The sequence below is a fragment of the Ambystoma mexicanum genome, chromosome 5q (genome assembly GCF_040938575.1).
Source record: "Ambystoma mexicanum isolate Mex_15411 chromosome 5q, UKY_AmexF1_1, whole genome shotgun sequence".
Classification (NCBI taxonomy): domain Eukaryota; kingdom Metazoa; phylum Chordata; class Amphibia; order Caudata; family Ambystomatidae; genus Ambystoma; species Ambystoma mexicanum.
Genome location: NC_090933.1, coordinates 556,870,874 through 556,888,617, shown reverse-complemented (window position 1 = coordinate 556,888,617; position 17,744 = coordinate 556,870,874). Strand labels below are relative to the sequence as shown.

At 46.3% G+C, this 17,744-nt stretch overlaps 1 protein-coding gene across 3 annotated transcripts in view; it reads left to right on the top strand.

Annotated features, from left to right (window-relative positions):
• The window catches only part of ST18 (ST18 C2H2C-type zinc finger transcription factor), a 683,846-nt gene that overhangs the window by 589,405 nt on the left and 76,697 nt on the right, over positions 1–17,744 (top strand). For all 3 annotated transcript variants that reach the window (XM_069621036.1, XM_069621037.1, XM_069621035.1), the window contains exons 14-15: positions 8,130–8,192; positions 9,107–9,175. In XM_069621036.1, the coding sequence (XP_069477137.1) occupies positions 8,130–8,192; positions 9,107–9,175 (132 nt within the window). The remainder of the gene's footprint in view (positions 1–8,129; positions 8,193–9,106; positions 9,176–17,744) is intronic.

Genomic DNA, 17,744 nt, shown 5'->3' with positions numbered 1-17,744 from the left:
TCCAATTAGTGAACCAATATGGCCAAAGTATCATCTTCTTCCCTTGTGTAACCATTGGGTTCAGCCCGATTGAAGAATATTCTGTATGGATGGGATCATGTCCCAACAATTCCGACAATTGAATGCAGCATTGCCACAAGAATTATGTAGGTAAAGACGTTTTGTCACCTTTTGTATTCTTTGAGGTCAAAAGCATCCTCGGCTCTAGTGGTGTATTCAAAAAAGTCTCTGCATTAGTCCAGTCATCAGAGATGTTGCTGATGAAAGGAATGAGGTGCTTTACCATGAAGGATAAATGGTATGCCTTAAAGTTGTGCACCCCCAATCCTCTGCTATCACATGGGAGTTGCAATTTCCACACCTTCAACTACAGTGGTTTGTGGTCCCACCAAAATTCTTGAAGTAGTTTGATGAATTTTTCCATGGTACCTCTTCCAGTGGGAAGTGGAATCATATTTAAAACATAGTTTAGTTTTGAAGTTACATTAATTCTAAAGAGTTAACTTCACACATAGGGACAACTTCATTAGAGACCTTCGATCTAAGTCCAACTTCAGTGTTGATAAAAATTCAGCCATATTTTCTTTCATCATTTGTGTCACAGCATTCATTAAGCATATTCCAAGGTACTTCATTCTCTTCGGGGACCAGTGGAAACCAAGATTAGGCAGATCATTCCACACAGTATTGCGCAATGCTGGAATGGCCTCGCATTTCTGCCAATTTATTTTATATCATGAGACATTATTAAATGTGCACAGGTAATATCGTCTGCATAAAGCCAGAGCTTTTGTTTACATTTTCCATACTTGACTCCCCGTATTCTCCCATCTGACCACATTACGTATGCCAAGGGCTCCATGGTGATTACAAAGAGTAAAGGAGATAAAGGACAACCTTGCCTTGTCCCTTTCACCAGCTTCATCACCTCAGAAGCAAGTCCATTTATTTGTTAACAACATTGCTATAGTTATGGTATATAATAGTTTGATCCATTTCAGAAAGCTCAAGTCGAATCCAATTTTTTTGTAAAGTTCTGCACAGGAACTGCCATTCAATTTTATCAACAGGTTTTTTAGCATCTAGAGATATAGAAGCTACCTTATCCTCTAAAATACGACTTGCAAATAAAGTCAGAATTAGCTTTTTCGTATTCATCGCCGCATCTCTCCCCTTGAAATACTACTCTGATTCCAGTTAATCAACTTCAGCGGTAACATCTCAAGGTGTAAGGCGAGACTTTTAGCTAGTATCATGTTATCCACATGGGTCAAACTGATTGGCCGGTAGCTACTCATGAGAGTCTGAGGTCTGCTTTTCCTCAGCAATACTGAAATTGATGCAGGATGTACAGAGTTTGGTAAGAGATCATTTTGTAAAGAGGAATTAAACACGTGTGCCATAAACTGAAAGACACAATGGGGGTCATTACAACCCTGGCGGTAGGGGGTTAACGGGGCCGGTAGAGCTGCCGGCCCCGTTAACCCCCTACCGCCTCATTACGAGGTCCGCTCACGGGACCCGCTAAGGACGGCTGGTAAAACCAGGCATCGTTAGCGGGTCCTGCGAGCGTCATTAACGGGCCCGTTGTTAGCATGCTCCCTATTCTCATTGAGCCCTATGAGGGATCCAATGGGAATGGGGATGGGGTCCTGGAATGGGGAAATACCGGACCCTCCAAGGTCGGAATGGCCCGGTATTTCCCCATTCCAGGAACCCAGACCCGGTAGCTGGAATGGGGGTAGCCATGCCGCAAACAGCGGCATGGCTACGTCCAGGGTCGTAATGACCCCCAATGAGTCTCTAATTGTCCTAAGTGATTTAAGTTGTGTTTCATTTAGTCTTCCTAAACATTGGGGGCATGTATTATGTTCTTAGCTGCACTGCACCCATTGATGGGCTCCTAGCTTTTAATCACCCTTGAACTGGCCTCCACATGGTACCAGGAAAGTTTCTAACTTCTGCTTTTAGGGTTTATATATTGATACACGAATCCTTGTGTTAAAATAAATCGTTCAATCCTCTTTCCATATTATGCCCGTGTTTTCTTTATGAAAACAAAATGCACTCCAAGAAAAGCTATTCATGTATAGCATTGGTAGGGATGGACTTTCTAAAAGAAAATCCAGCTTCAGAGCTTCCACTGCTCCTTTGTAATGAGCCTTTATGGTCAGCTGTTCTTGTCCTTCACGCTTGCCTTAATGTCATAGTACAAAACCACAATGGCATCCAGTCCTGTAATTGACATCTTGATAATTGCACTTTTCATATTCATCCAACTACAATGATCACATCTGCTTACATGTTAAATCATACATGTTTATGTTGGTGTATAATTCCCCTCACAAACTATTCCAAATTGTTCTGTGGTAATAATTGAACAAAAACAATTTGCAAAATAATATGAGAGTATTTATGCATGCATTTATGTGTTTTGTTTTGATGATCACTAATAGGTTTACATGCAGTCTCTCCAAAGCTGGGAAAAGGCTGGGTGGGAAGGCTGCATTAATAAAGTATTTCTGGTGTTCGCATGGACATCTCGTTGGAATCAGTTCACGTGGCCAGTCTGCCAGCTCTCTGTGAAGTAGGTGATGATGGGTGAGAATCAGTGGATCAGCTTCTGTGCACAGTCTGCTGGTTGTTGCAGCTGGAATAGCGTGCCTGTGACATATTGTGACCCGTTTCCTGGTGAAGGCGAGGCAGTCTCAGTCTATGCCTTTAGAATGGAAAACCTCCCTGCATAGTGTGTCATTCAGACCCCTCTAAAATATCCAGAAGATCGATTATGATTCCGTGGCTGGACCAAGTAGATTCCAAAGTCAATGCATTGATATGCTGCTAAATCGGCCACAGTATTTTAAACATTTGAATTCGATGTCCAAAAGAAATCTGCAAAGATTGGATGTGAGATTCCTGGATGGGATACGATGTAATGGGTTGTCTGGATCTCCTTAGGGGGAGATATGTGGGTGTTTTTAAAGCAGTCTTCAGCTTAATGATTAAGTGTACTCTGCAGGGCCCACATGTGTTTCTTTATTAAGCTTGTCAACTGAATGGTATAATAACCCATTGTCAATACCACCATTAATCTAGAGTACTCCATTTTATAGATACCTTGCAAAAGCGGACGCATTTTCCTTAGCAGGTACAGTTAGAAGGTGTCCCCCTTTGCTGCTGGGTTCACCTTTGGTGTTTATGAGAGCTCGGTTTCCCCGCCTTTCTTGCTTCTTGAATTGCTGTTTGTGTATCTCATAAGGAGTGAATTCTGGCCAATGGGCAAGAGCTTTCACATGTCTCACTCATCACAAGCACCTCTGTCTTCAAACCATGCGGTTGAGACGGCTCATAATATTCTGGCTGTTGCCATGGAAACCATCTCATGCTCCAAACAGAGATGGGTCTCTGCGTGTCAACTACATACGTGTACAAGTGCAGATGATAATATACAATTATGAAGACCATCTGCTACAAAACCTGCCAAATCAAATGAGTGTCTGGGCAAATGATGGCAATACATGGCAAATGCTGTGATTACCTGAGTGCATAATGACAACAGGTCAATCGCGGGAGTACTTGGGCAAACGATGCCAGTACCTGCCAAATGGTACGATTAGGTCATGCCCTGTGTGCACTACACACAGAGTTATCAGAGGGGCCCCTTTGGATACTGCATCAACAGGCAATGCAAATAATGTGGCTACATCACATGGTCTGCAGGGGCTGATGTTGAAGCCACTGTTTCTTGCAAAGGACAGAACAAATCCTTGCAGCCACAACCAGATCAGCAAATTATTTCTTTAATACTTTATTGCCAAAACATCTTAGTGAACAGCTTCTACAAGGCAATGGGTTTCTGTTGAGTGAGGAAGCTGTATTCATTGCATGACTGCACAAAATACCCCAGGAGCAGTACCAACAGAGCACAGATGAACCCATGGCCTGTGGGTAATGTGGGCAGGTAGGGCACTGTGCTTAATGCATGTTCATAGTTGAAGCCTCATGTACATTACTCACAGTGCATTGCATGCATCTATGCACTGTGAATACTATAGGCAGAAACACTGTGTGTGCGGCTTGACTGTGGGCCAAGACCTTTACATAGTACCCTGCTGCCAGGCCCTGTGATACGATATATGATATAAGTCATTCATAACACGCCTGTACACAAGCGTTTCTAGGCATGACAAGACAAGGAGGGGGAAACAGAAGGAGAACAAAACAGCGATCTTACTAGGCTGGGTGACATTCAGATCACGCAAGGTTGGGCAAGAGGGAAGGGAGAAGTGCCAGAGGGATGGGGGAGGGAGGAGTGCAGGTAACTCAATAAGTGCTGCCGGAGGGTGGTTCATAAGTGCAGAGAGAAGGGACTGTAGGGTTGTTCATACAGACCCTTAGGTGCTGGGGAAGCCTGGAGGCAGTGCAAGGGCAACTGGCTATATAGGGGCCTGAGGCCAAGTTCAGAGGGTGACCAGGTGACCAGTGCATGGAGCAGCCAGGACATCACTAGGGGAGAGGAAGAGAGAAAGCGGAAGTGAAAAGGAAAGTCTTGAGTTGCTTCTGGAACCGGAGGTGGTTCTGCTCGAGTTTGAGAGAGGCAGGGAGGCTGTTCAAAGGGAGGCTCCAGTCGAGAATAGAGACCTGCCCCCCTCTCTCTGCTTGGAGAAGCTTCTGACCCTCCGAGAGTTGGAGATGGATGAGCAGAGAGCTCCAGAAGGAAGATGTTTAGGAAGAGAAAGTTGGAGGTAGTGCCGTCCCAGGCCATGTGGGTACTGATGACAGATATGATATGATATGATATTTTATTTATATCGCGCTCGTACACAAGAGACACGCAAACAGCAACAGGCAGTGCATGGTGCACAGTGCCCACGGGACATTTCCACAAGTTGTTGAGGGTGAACCTACCTTCCAAACCGTGGGTAATAAAACATCCTTTGAGCATTGCATGGGCATATGTCTGGATATCGAAAACCAATAGATGTCAGTCATGTGAACATTCTTTTAACTAAAGGTTATAGTGTGGGCTGCAGTGCATCTGTTATAGGCGGGAGGATGCGTTTGTGATATTTATATTGTACAAATAATCAAAGGCTATTTCTGTTGCTTGTGAAACTACGTCTGACTAGAAAAGAGTTTTTTTTATATACCAAGGACAAGAGGGATTCTCACACAGACACCCGCAGGAGTCAAGGTATAGAAAATAATGTTGCTTTAATAGGTTATATATGTTTCTAAGCGTGGACCAGGTGCTCCCTGTCATCTTGCTTCTAAGGCGAGCACGTTGCCCCTGAGCTATCCTCCCGAGACCAAAGGAGAAGTCCAGTTACTCTTAGTGCATCACAGGCAAGCCCCCACCAGTCCACCCTCAGGCACACGCAGCTCATCTCCAGCTGACACTCTGAGAATCATAGATGCATCGCCTTCCCCCAACATTCGGTGAGCTGTCATCCATCGCCATTCACCTGCATTCTACTGTCTCACAAGGGGGACCAGTGACAACATGCAAGCATTCCAAACCCTCGGAGCCAGCTGTAAGGAGCGTATATCGAGTATTGTAGTACTGCAGGCACCAGTGAGTTGTGTATAGTGCTATGCATCTGAAGTGGTGTTCTACTGGGATTTGTCATTCATTTATAAGCCACTGAGTAACCTGCACCAAGATCATTTGTTGTTGGGCCGTATTCTTGTAACCCTGAATTAAGCCTTCTTACGCTCCTTTATAGCGCCTCGATGCCTGTGGGCTGTTGTGCGCTCTACAAATCCAAAAATAAATACATTAATAAAATTTAACGTGTGCCTTGAAACATTATAGGTGCATTAAAAATGAACAATAAATAGAATAAAGCAGCCATAACCATCTAGCATTCTTTGCGTTTATGTCTTATAACTATTATTCAAACAAGGAATCGGAAGAAGGCAAAAAAAATGATTCGATGTGGCCAAGCTTTATAAATACCAAACTCACTTCCGGAAACAAACACACCTGAACTCAAAATTCTGTAAACACAAGATGCCCACTCTTGATTGATACGATGCTGACAAATCTAGCATAAAGGCCGCTTTTTGGCCGTACATTTTTTGTAGAAGTTGTGACACCATCCCATAGATTTAGAACACAAACTTTTGGATTAATGGAACACAGGAGAATGGAGCCTTTTTTCCAGAACATCCTCTTGTGTTTGTGGCAGCAAGCAATATTCATGGACTGAGGCCGACCTTCCGCAAGTCATTATTTTGAGGGGTTTGTTTCCTTGTCGGCCGCCCCATCTCTTTGCTCACCTCTAGCGCCTTTTTGCTCCTGTCATTCTTCTTGTCCCCTTCCCCCCCTCCGCCCCCGCTCTCTTGCTGTCATTGCTGCTTCCGGATTTCTTTTCGTGGTCCTCCTGTCCCTCTCTTGCCAGTTTTTTGCGTTTTTTGTTTGCGAGTCCCGTCTCAGCTCCCCCGGACCGCATGGGGCGCAACAATCTCGCCACAACAGCAGGATGCTCTCTTTCCTCCCAAATCATATTTCATGACACCCTCAGGATCCCCGTCCTTTTTTGGTTTTCTTATCCGCTGCTTACGTGTTTAATTTTTCGCTGCCGCTCTTTCCATCGTATAATGGATGCTGCTGCCTTGCAAACATATTGTCATCGGAAACCTTTACGCTGGAAGGTGACAAACTCCCTAATGCACAGGTTTGCTCAATTGTTACACAATTTAGTTTAATGCACCAGAAAACAGAGCCACACTGCATAGAGAAACAATGTATTTCTTATCCAGTGATGCTATTTAGAACATGCAAATATAAAATGAAGACCCACACCCATCCAGCATGACCCACATGTTTACCAGGCTTCTAAGGACTGACTCTTGAAATATTTTTCACGGTGCAAAGGTACTTTGCACTGCCAACAAACGCCTTGATTCAAGGAGCAGTGCAAAGTGTATTATTGCAGTGAAAAGTCACTTTGCACTGAAAACATACACTTTGTACAGTTCCATGAATCCCTGATTAATGGAACTGCAAAATGTATTTTAGCATTGCAAAGTAAGTGCAAAGTCACTTTTCACTACAAAAATACACTTTGCAAAGTTCCATGAATCAGGGTGTGTGTTGGCAGTGTAACGTGACTTTGCACTGTGCCTTAAATTCCATGAATCGGGTTGAGTTGATCCAATAATGTGTTTGCCTTTTGTACTTTGTGCCTAAGGTCCTGAATCATGGAATTTTTTGCATGGTTCAAATTGTGCTGCTTAAAAGTGACAAAGTCCGTGCAAAGTCAGTGCATAATCATTTTTGCAACACAAAATTACTTTTCACGGACTTTGCACTGCAAAACTACACTTTGCACCGTTGCATGAATCAGGGGTTGTGTCGGCAGTGCAAAGTCAGTTTTCAGCAGTGCAAAGTCACTTTAAACCGTGCAAAAAATTCCATGAATCAGGCCCTTAGTTGAAACTTCCTTGACGTGTGAATCTTGCAGCACAAGCCAAAGGGGCCTTCCACATGCAGTGCCCCTCCACAGATGCGTGCCAAGCATGCACACATGACAATGAGAGTGAAACTGGCATCCATTGCTTTGTAAATTAGGCCAAGAGGCATCAGATCAACATCAATCAGCCCTCTTTGGAATGAAAGAGAACGAGAGCATTTGGGCCCACCCTATGCCCTGGGTGCCCAGAGCATGTCCAATGGGCCATGCCTGCCCACTCCACCGTTTCTGTTCATGCAATGGGAATTCGGGGTCACTCTTTAACTGCTGGTCAAGCATCCTCTATGAGAGCAGCGGCAGCAAGAGCACCTAAAACGCAGATGTCTTGGGAGACATGTATGCCAATCACAGGTGGTCTGGGGGAGAGGCTCAATGCAAAACTCTCTAGCAACAAGAGTGACAGAATCCCCCCTGAAAGAGTAAAATGGCCACCACCAGAACTTGGTCTTCTGCACCCACAAATCATCCACACCCAAACAAATCGCAATTTGTTTTTGTCACCCCTCCTAACCCACAACCTCTGAACATAGGTCCCCAAGTCATCAACCCTTGATATTGCAAGAAATCAATGTGCAACCCCACAGATGGCTTCTTTCTTAAAAAATGACTCATGCCAGGTTTTCTTCTGTTTTTTTTGTTTTATTCACACAGCTGTCCAACCCCAGGATGTGATGGTAGTGGCCATGTAACAGGAAATTATGCATCACATCGCAGGTAAGGAAACAGAGGGAGTGAAAGTTGTCCTTATTACAGTAATGATTCTCCTTCTGGCGGTCGTTTCGTTACAGTTCTGGTCACGTCTTCTATTTTGATAATTATTATAATGACAACTGGTCAATTTATAACGCGCTCGGGGATCGAACCTGTGCTGCTGCGCACCGTCTTGCTTCAAAGGCGATCACGTTGCCCTGAGCTATCCTGCCGTCACCGGATATTGGTTGCGACTTCTCGACATCAGGGTGCAAGCAGCATCAGCGCTATGGATTGTGTTTCCTAGCTGTGCATTGGGAAGGTGAATTTTAATCAGGCCAAAACGCAGATTCATTGAGAAGAAATACTATTTGGACAGCGTTCCGTTGTAGGTTTGATGTTTATTGGTAGACGGTGCAGATCCATTTTTTTGGGGGGGGGGCTTTTGGGGGGCGGTGCTAAAGTTTTAGGTGAGGGTTGTATCATATCTAAAGTCATGTTTTGACGACTCGGTTCAGACTTTGGAGAGTTTTGCTGCAGGCACCACATTGCCGAGATTAGTGACGTTTCCTAGTAAGAATACGTCACTTCCCCTTCCCCTGCCCAGTCTATGGTGCCACTATGTCCGATGACTGGTCGGAGTCTTCACGCGTATGCAGATTAGCAGTACATTATCTATTTTTGGAGAAAAAGACTGACATGTGCAGTGTGTAATAACCAACAAGTAATCTGACAGAGTGACCAAACACATAAGAAATATGCATTACTAATTCTGTTAGCAAAATGTGTGCACCAAACATCCTGTGTGTATTGTCATCCAATGGGGCTAGGCAGACAGAAGATAAGACACCTGTTTGATTTCTATGATGGGAATTACTTTAAAGAAACGATTATGCGAATTACTTACAAGTTTATCGCATCTCATATGTTTTTCTCAGTGTTTCAGGATGTCCACTGGCTGACAAGACTCTGAAATCTTTGATGGCTGCTAATTCTCAAGAACTAAAGTAAGTAGTGATGTGGTAAAGCCTTCACACTCTTTAGTGCCTGCCAGAAATCAGAATAAGTGTTGGCAATGGAGCTAGTCTGTGGTGCAGTCAACGGCAAGCACAAGGACTCTATTAGTTCATTTAAGAGAGCCTGCCCTGCCACTAGGATTAAAGGTGTGCAAGAAAGGGGGCTGGTTTTTATTTTTCTCTGTGTGCCTGATTTTGTGGAAGTGGCTTGGGAGGGAGGCACACACAGGAGAGTTTCTGTATATTTATTAAACGCACATCCTGCACTGAAGATCCATGTAGCTTCACTGGCTAACGGGTTTATAAGCATGTGTCAAGGGTGTAATTAATGTGTGTTCTGATTGGTAGTGGATTAAACAAATGTTTATTGGAACCTTCCCTCAAAAACCATGATCACACTCAGTATAGTAATTTCACTAGTTACCACTACACCAGATCATTTAGAAAAGTGTATCCGTAGGAAAAATCATAGACCTGAAACATCCACTGTGAATGTTAATGGAAACCAGTAAATATATCCCTAGGAATACACCTAGAAGCCAGGGTAACTCTAAAAGTGTCCATTCTAAACTAGTCATTCACAAAACAAAAACAAATGTCTCATTCCTGACACTCTGTGCATTGTTCAAACATTTTCTCCACATCGACACCTAGAGCAGTCCACCAATAGCCACCCATCAACCTCCTATTAGTCTTAATCTTCCTCAAGATGACGTTCATGCACAATATGAGGAAGGATCTGCCTAAAATCCACGGGCTCTGTTGCCGTTCATGTCTAGATGTATCCATCATCCTTGTGAAAGGACTCCCACACGCATCACCTGCTTGTTGCTTCCGCCGCCCATTGGCCTTGTTACCTCAGGCTGCTCAAGAAGAGTCTACATATGTGACTTTCACACGCTTATACTGGCTTACGTGAAATGCAAACTTGAAGATTCCACAAGTTCTCCTATCAAACCTTGTAGATACTTGGCCTAATTTACAAAACAAGTGCCAAGTCCGCGCTAAAAGCAGTTAGCGCGAGCAAGTACATCGTGTGGACCAAATGCACAGCGCTGGGAGCTGATTCATGAAATTAAATGCGTGCCGAAACGTGCAGCACAACGAAAAGCGAGTAGCGCCTGGAATGACCACAACATGCCCCAATGGCAAACAGAACATAGCGCTGTCAAACAACCTTTGCGCCAGAGGCATGGAAAAACATCATTAATAATTATTTACATATAATCAACATTACTTCCACTCCTCTGTTGTGACCGACAAGTTCTCATCCCAGTACCCCCACTAACCTGCGCCCCAGCCCCCTACATTAAGGCAGCACCCCCTTGTCCCAGTAGCCCGACTAATCTGTGCCCCAGCCCTCTACATTAAGGTGCCACCCACAAGTCCGCCCCTGTCCCAGTACCCCCACTAATCTGCATCCCAGCTCCCTACATTAAGACAGCACCCACAAGTCCGCCCTTGTCCCGGTACCCCCACTAATCTATGTGCCAGCCCCCTACATTAAGGCAACACCTACAAGTCTGCCTTCATCCCGGTACTCCCACTAATCTGCACCCCATCCCCCTACATTAAGGCAGCACCCACAAGTCCACCCTCATCCCAGCACCCACACTAATCTGTGCCCAAAATCCACATCACTATGCACACTCCTCTCTCACACAGTACTTGCCCCAACAAGGTGTCACATCACAATAATGCTCCCCAAATACATATCAGTCCAACGCACACTTTTACTCTAACAGTGCACAATACTGATACTAGGAGTTGGATGAAATGTGAAATGTCTGACTGAATATCCAATGAACCATCTTTCTTGCAGAAGTCCCTGATGAATACCCAGTCCACCGAACTAGACCACATACAGTCCCACGTCATTTGGCCACACCACTTGCCTGGCAAAAGCTAACTGGATAACCGCCCCCATGCACCTTGCACGTTGGGATACAACAATCAGACGCCCACAGATGTACAAATCATGTTGCCTGCTGAACAGACAAAACAGCACACTGGCACACACTCATGATCTGTTGGGAAAAGGGTACAGTAACATGCCCAACAGTAATGGATGCCCACACCCATTCAATGTCCCAGCAAGGCAACAAACAGGCTTGCAGGCCTTGCTCTGTATGATGGTGGCGTTAAACATACAATCATAACTGCAACAATATTTGCCAGCTATGCATTCTGAACAACCATGATCCAGTTCACTGTGAGGCACTAACCTACCTCAACTCCTCTGGCCTGTGTGCCCCATGAAGCACACCTGGCAGACAGCCTCCTTTAACATGATCACTTGGAAGCAGTGTTGGTGACTCCAGGACAGTCACCTCTTCAATGGCTTCTCCTTGGAGCATGTACAGCTGCACAACAACAGCATGTCAAATTGTCACTGCAGCTACACTTTGGTACCTTGATGTTCAGGTGACATTGTCCCCATGTGAAATGTGTAGTCAGTGAATCAGGGTGAAACCACATCCCTTCTCGTCATCTCAATGCCAATAAGCTATACCTGTTTAGGAAGTGTAGGCACATCCACTTGGACAAGCACATGCCAAAGGAATAGCTAAACAGCTGTGGTAACATCTAAGGACACAATTTACAAGAAAATCAAACCTTGATAAGTGAATGGGCAGAGGTGATTGAGCTGTCAACAAAAACCTCATAAATCTCACCTAATCAAATGAGTACGCATCTCCAATGTGGGTCACAAAACATCATCATGAAATATACTTCTCATCTCCAAATGCCTCCCCACATCGCCACCATCGTTCACACAATTCAAAAGAAACTCAACCAACACTGATACACTAATAGCAAACATGCTATGCACATGCACATGGAATGGCACCAGGCAACCGTGCCTTGCTACCCCACCCTTGTAATGTTCCTTCCCTACTTGTAAGACACATGTCCACATGGCCATGTGGGCAAGTCAGTCAAATAAATATCACCATGCCTACCTCAAGGAACCCCCAACATTATGCAACACCCATGAACACATGTACATAGGAAGTGCCATGCCAACCACAGCATGCATGGTTGACACACCCAAGCACGCCATGTCCATCAATGACCAACATGCCTGTACTGTAAAGCATAGAAGTAGCCAACAGATATGTATGACAAAGACGTCAAACATGTGCAATTCCAAACAGGTCATTTCCCCACATGTACCATTAGTAGATTTAGTCCACACACTAAACATCACACGCACATGATGCATGCACACATGTCCTAGAGCAAATAGGTCAGTACCAATATGACCCACAGAGTGTGGACAAACACACATGACAGCCATAGGACATACTTCTTTGGAGATCATGTTCAAACAAAGGGAGCACATGGGGAAAGAAGCACAAAAGCATGCATACACCAGCAAGTAAGACATGCTGCCCGTGGCACAAAGAGACTGCAAACAGTGCTGTTGGACAATAAAATATAAATGTATTTATGCAAAACTATGTACAATGATGCTAACAGGAAAATAGTCCTTGAAAAAATGAATAAAACAAAAGGAAACCTTCAAATAGTGAACTATACACAAGAACCAACGGGCTAGTCCATGCCTATCTCAGACAATCCCTCAGCCAAGGCCAATTTTCCATCTGCATCAACCTCATGGCAGTGGCCAGGGACGTCATTTAGGGGTCGCCAGAGGGCGCAACTGCGACCTCTGAGGTCTCCCTTGTGACCTCTAAAAAAAAAGGAAAAAAATACTTTTTTTTTTGGTAATGCAAGCTCCTGGGCTGTGAGCAGCACCATGTGGCTCTTTACTTCTGGAGTGGCTGGCTTTCTTGTTCAGGCTCCTTAAAAAAAGAAGAAAAATAAGAACAGGAGTGCCACAAGTCTAACACTTTCAGCACTGACCCCAAATAAGAAAGAAGCACATGTGAACATAGCACATTCAACACATTTCACATCACAATTACAATGACACAGTGACCTAAGTGTATCCTGCAGGCAGTGCCCTGGAAAGGGCTCCTGGCGACATGTGTCTGTAGCACCATAGGCACATCTCTACCCAACCACAGATACCAACATACACCACTGACAGTCCAACATGAAATCAGGCAACACGTATATGCACCCTATGCTGAGAATCCAGCAGCAATGCTCTTGCTCCCAACAGAAACAAATGTCATGATGACATACCATGTATGCCCCCTCATTCATTGGCCTGACTGGTCCCAAAAAGATCTGGATAGTCATATGCAAGAAATTGCAATGGCCACACATCCATACACATGAGTCAGTCTCAGCTGCTGAGTGCAGATTATACAATTATCATACACAATAGAACAACCTATAGAGCAGGGGTGCACAACTGATTTTGACAGAGGGCCGAAAGTACCTTACATGAGGGCTATAGTGGGCCGAAAAGTAAAAGTGGACGGGGCGGTAGGCGGGACATGTCAGGAGGCTTTTTCAACCCCCAATTTGTATTAAACACAAGGAAAAAGATATGTTTTAGAGGGGTAACGATTTTTATTGCATTTCAAACTTACATTTTGTACAACACATTTTCCATTGCTATCATTTATTTCGATGTAGTTATTGTATATCGTCTGTTTAATTCAATTATATATATTTTATTGACCCTTGATTGGACATTCCGTTATTTTGGACTGCTATAGTTTGCTGTTTGGGTTACCCAAGAGGAGTATGGCCTTCGTTGAGTCAGGTTTCCTCAAAAAAGCAAAGGATGTACATCTCCTAACTGTGCCTGTTTTAGCTTTATTATTGAGTTCACTCTTGGAGTGCAACACTATGCCCCATGGCTCCCATCCCCAACCAAACACTATGCCCCATGGTCCCCTCACCCCCAACCAAACACTATGCCCCATGGCTCCCATCCCCAACCAAACACTATGCCCCATGGCCCCCTCACTCCCAACCAAACACTATGCCCCATGGCCCCTTCACCCCCAACCAAACACTATGCCCCATGGGCCCCTCACCCCCAACCAAACACTATGCCCCATGACTCCCACCCCAACCAAACACTATGCCCCATGGCCCCCACCCCCAACCAAACACTATGCCCCATGGCCCCTTCACCCCCAACCAAACACTATGCCCCATGGGCCCCTCAACCCCAACCAAACACTATGCCCCATGACTCCCACCCCAACCAAACATTATGCCCCATGGCCCCCACCCCCAACCAAACACTATGCCCCATGGCCCCCACCCCCAAACAAACACTATGCCCCCTGTCCCTCACCCCCAAACAAACACTATGCCCCCTGTCCCTCACCCCAACCAAACACTATGCCCCATGGCCCCCTCACCCCCAACCAAACACTATGCCCCATGGCCCCCTCACCCCCAACCAAACACTATGCCCCATGGCCCCCTCATCCCCAACCAAACACTATGCCCCATGGCCCCCTCACCCCCAACCAAACACTATGCCCCATGGCCACCCCTCACCCCCAACCAAACACTATGCCCCATGGCCCCCTCACCCCCAACCAAACACTATGCCCCCTGTCCCTCACCGCCAACCAAACACTATGCCCCATGGCCCCCTCACCCCCAACCAAACACTATGCCCCATGGCCCCCTCACCCCCCTATCCCCCAACCAAACACTATGCCCCATGGCTCCCACCTCCAACCAAACACTATGCCCCCTGTCCCTCATCCCCCAAGCAAACACTATGCCCCCTGTCTCTCACCGCCAACCAAACACTATGCCCCATGGTCCCCACCCCCAACCAAACACTATGCCCCATGGCCCCCACCCCCAACCAAACACTATGCCCCAAACACACTCAAGCATGCACCCATACAGACCTGAACCCCCCACCCCCCAAATCAACACACACACAAACATGCACCCATACAGACCCGAACCCCCCACCCCGCAAATCAACACACACACAAACATGCACCCATACAGACCCGAACCCCCCACCCCCAACTCAGCACACACACACACTGAAGCATGCACCCATACAGACCTGAACCCCCCACCCCCCAAATCAACACACACACAAACATGCACCCATACAGACCCGAACCCCCCACCCCCCAAATCAACACACACACAAACATGCACCCATACAGACCCGAACCCCCCACCCCCAACTCAGCACACACACACACTCAAGCATGCACCCATACAGACCCAAACCGCCCACCCCCCCAACTCAGCACACACACAAACATGCACCCATACAGACCCAAACCCCCCACCCCCCCAAATCAGCAAACTCTCAAACAAGCACCCATACAGACCCGAACCCCCAACTCAGCACACAAAAAACATTCAAATCAAAACATTCATACACATCCGACACCCGCCGACCCACGCATCTCAACATACACACAAAATACATTCAAATACAAACATTCACACCCCCCCACATCTCAACATACACACAAAATACATTCAAATACAAACATTCATACACATCCGACACAACCCCCCACCCCCGCATCTCAACATACACTCAAAATACATTCAAACACAAACATTCATACACATCCGACACACCCCCTCACCTCAACATATACACAAAATACATTCAAACACAAACATTCATAGACATCCGACACACCCCCCCCACCCCCGCATCTCAACATACACTCAAAATACATTCAAACACAAACATTCATACACATCCGACACACCCCCTCACCCCCGCATCTCAACATACACTCAAATACATTCAAACACAAACATTCATACACATCCGACACACCCCCCTCACCCCCGCATCTCAACATACATTCAAACACAAACATTCATACACATCCGACACACCCCCCCACCCCGCATCTCAACATATACACAAAATACATTCAAACACAAACATTCATACACACAAACATAAAGCAAAACAAACCCGACACACAAACACAAACAGACCACTTACCGGAGACGTGCTGGAAGGCAGGCAGGCAGGTAAGCTGGAAGTCGCTGGAATCGCACTACGGCTGGCATGGTCCAAGGCTGAAATGCCTTCCAGCATCAAGCCTTATGGGCCACGCCAGCCGTAGTGCTGGCCCTCCATGTGTGCAGCACACACGCATTACGTGGCTCGTAGGAGCGACGTGATGCGTGTGTGTGCTGAGCCAATGAGGGCCAGTGTTTTCACCAGCCCGGCGGCCGCCCTCCATTAGGAAAGTCTTTGTGCCTCGCGGGCCGGTCAAAAGGGCATGGCGGGCCGCAACTGGCCCACGGGCCGTATGTTGTGCACCCATGCTATAGAGGAACGTGAATGAATTACCACACATGCCCCAACATCTCAATCTGGCAACTGTTCCTGTTAGAGACCTTGCTGTCAGCACCTCACACTGCATGCACACAAGTATACTTTGTCACCAGAGGCTGACTGAGCTCATACCTACACCTGTCCACTTCCCAGATGTGTGCCATTACATACTTAAAGCATTAGTATGAGGCTGCATGCCTGTTAAGGATTGTGCAAAACACATGCCGTAGAAAGCACTAACGTGATCAAGTCATGCATACCCATGCATGACATATCAAATCTGTGGCAATATACACCCTGTGAGTACTCACCTGCAGCCTGAATACGTGCCTGCAGTTCAAGGAACGGGGCATGGATCACTGGGTTGATTCTCTCCAGGTTCCGGAGGTGAAGGGGTGACACCTGATGGCAGCATGCATGGTGCACCTTAAATGGAGGCTCCTGCCTCAAGGGATGCCTTGCCCATGCCTTGTTCTACATCCTAAGGTCTTCCCAGCGCTTCTTTGCATGGTTCCCTATACGGACACCACCCTCTCGCGTGGATGGCAGCCGTGGTGTCCACCCAGATATGCTGATGGCCACATGTTCCCAGCTGCTTCTGTGGAACGAAGAGGGCATCTATAATTTTCCAAGACCTGATCACCCAGGATGCCAACTTCTCCAGCTGAGAAATTGACAGCCCTCAGCCTCGACTTGGTGGGGCTAGTTGATGTTGCAGACATGGTGCATCTGAGGCTGGTGGGGTGAAGCTATGCCTGAATATGCATACTGTGGAGCTGTGGTGGTGGCATAGAGAGGACGAGGCCCGTATATAGCAGAAGAGGTGGTCACAGAGCCTTATACTAGTGGCACCAAAGAACAGGCTATGGGGGAATAGCAGGCACTCCAAGGCAGTGCTAGGGGTCGGCAGACAGTGACACACTACCAGGCAGGAGGTAATGTTGGGGTTTTGAGGCAAAATAAGGCTGTAGGAGGCACGATATAGAACAAGGCAGTAGCTACAACTAGGCACAGGTGACTACACTACTTTGCACAAGGCAGCAGTGACAAAATCAGAGGAAGAGCCCTATGTGCATAAATTAAACTCTGCGTGCAGCACGCAGACACTTGTGATTCTTTAAATATTGTGCTCAAGAGTGCCTCTAACCTTCATGTGCCGTCCCTTGCATGCATGCATGCACTGCGCGTTAGGGTGTAGCATGTGGTTTTGGAGGCATTAACAGTTAGGGTGTAGAATGCAGATTTGGAGGCGGTGAGAGTTAGGATGTAGCATGCAGATTTCCTGCCATGCGCTGAGGCAGTTATTTAGGGGGTATCACTCAGATTTGGATGCAG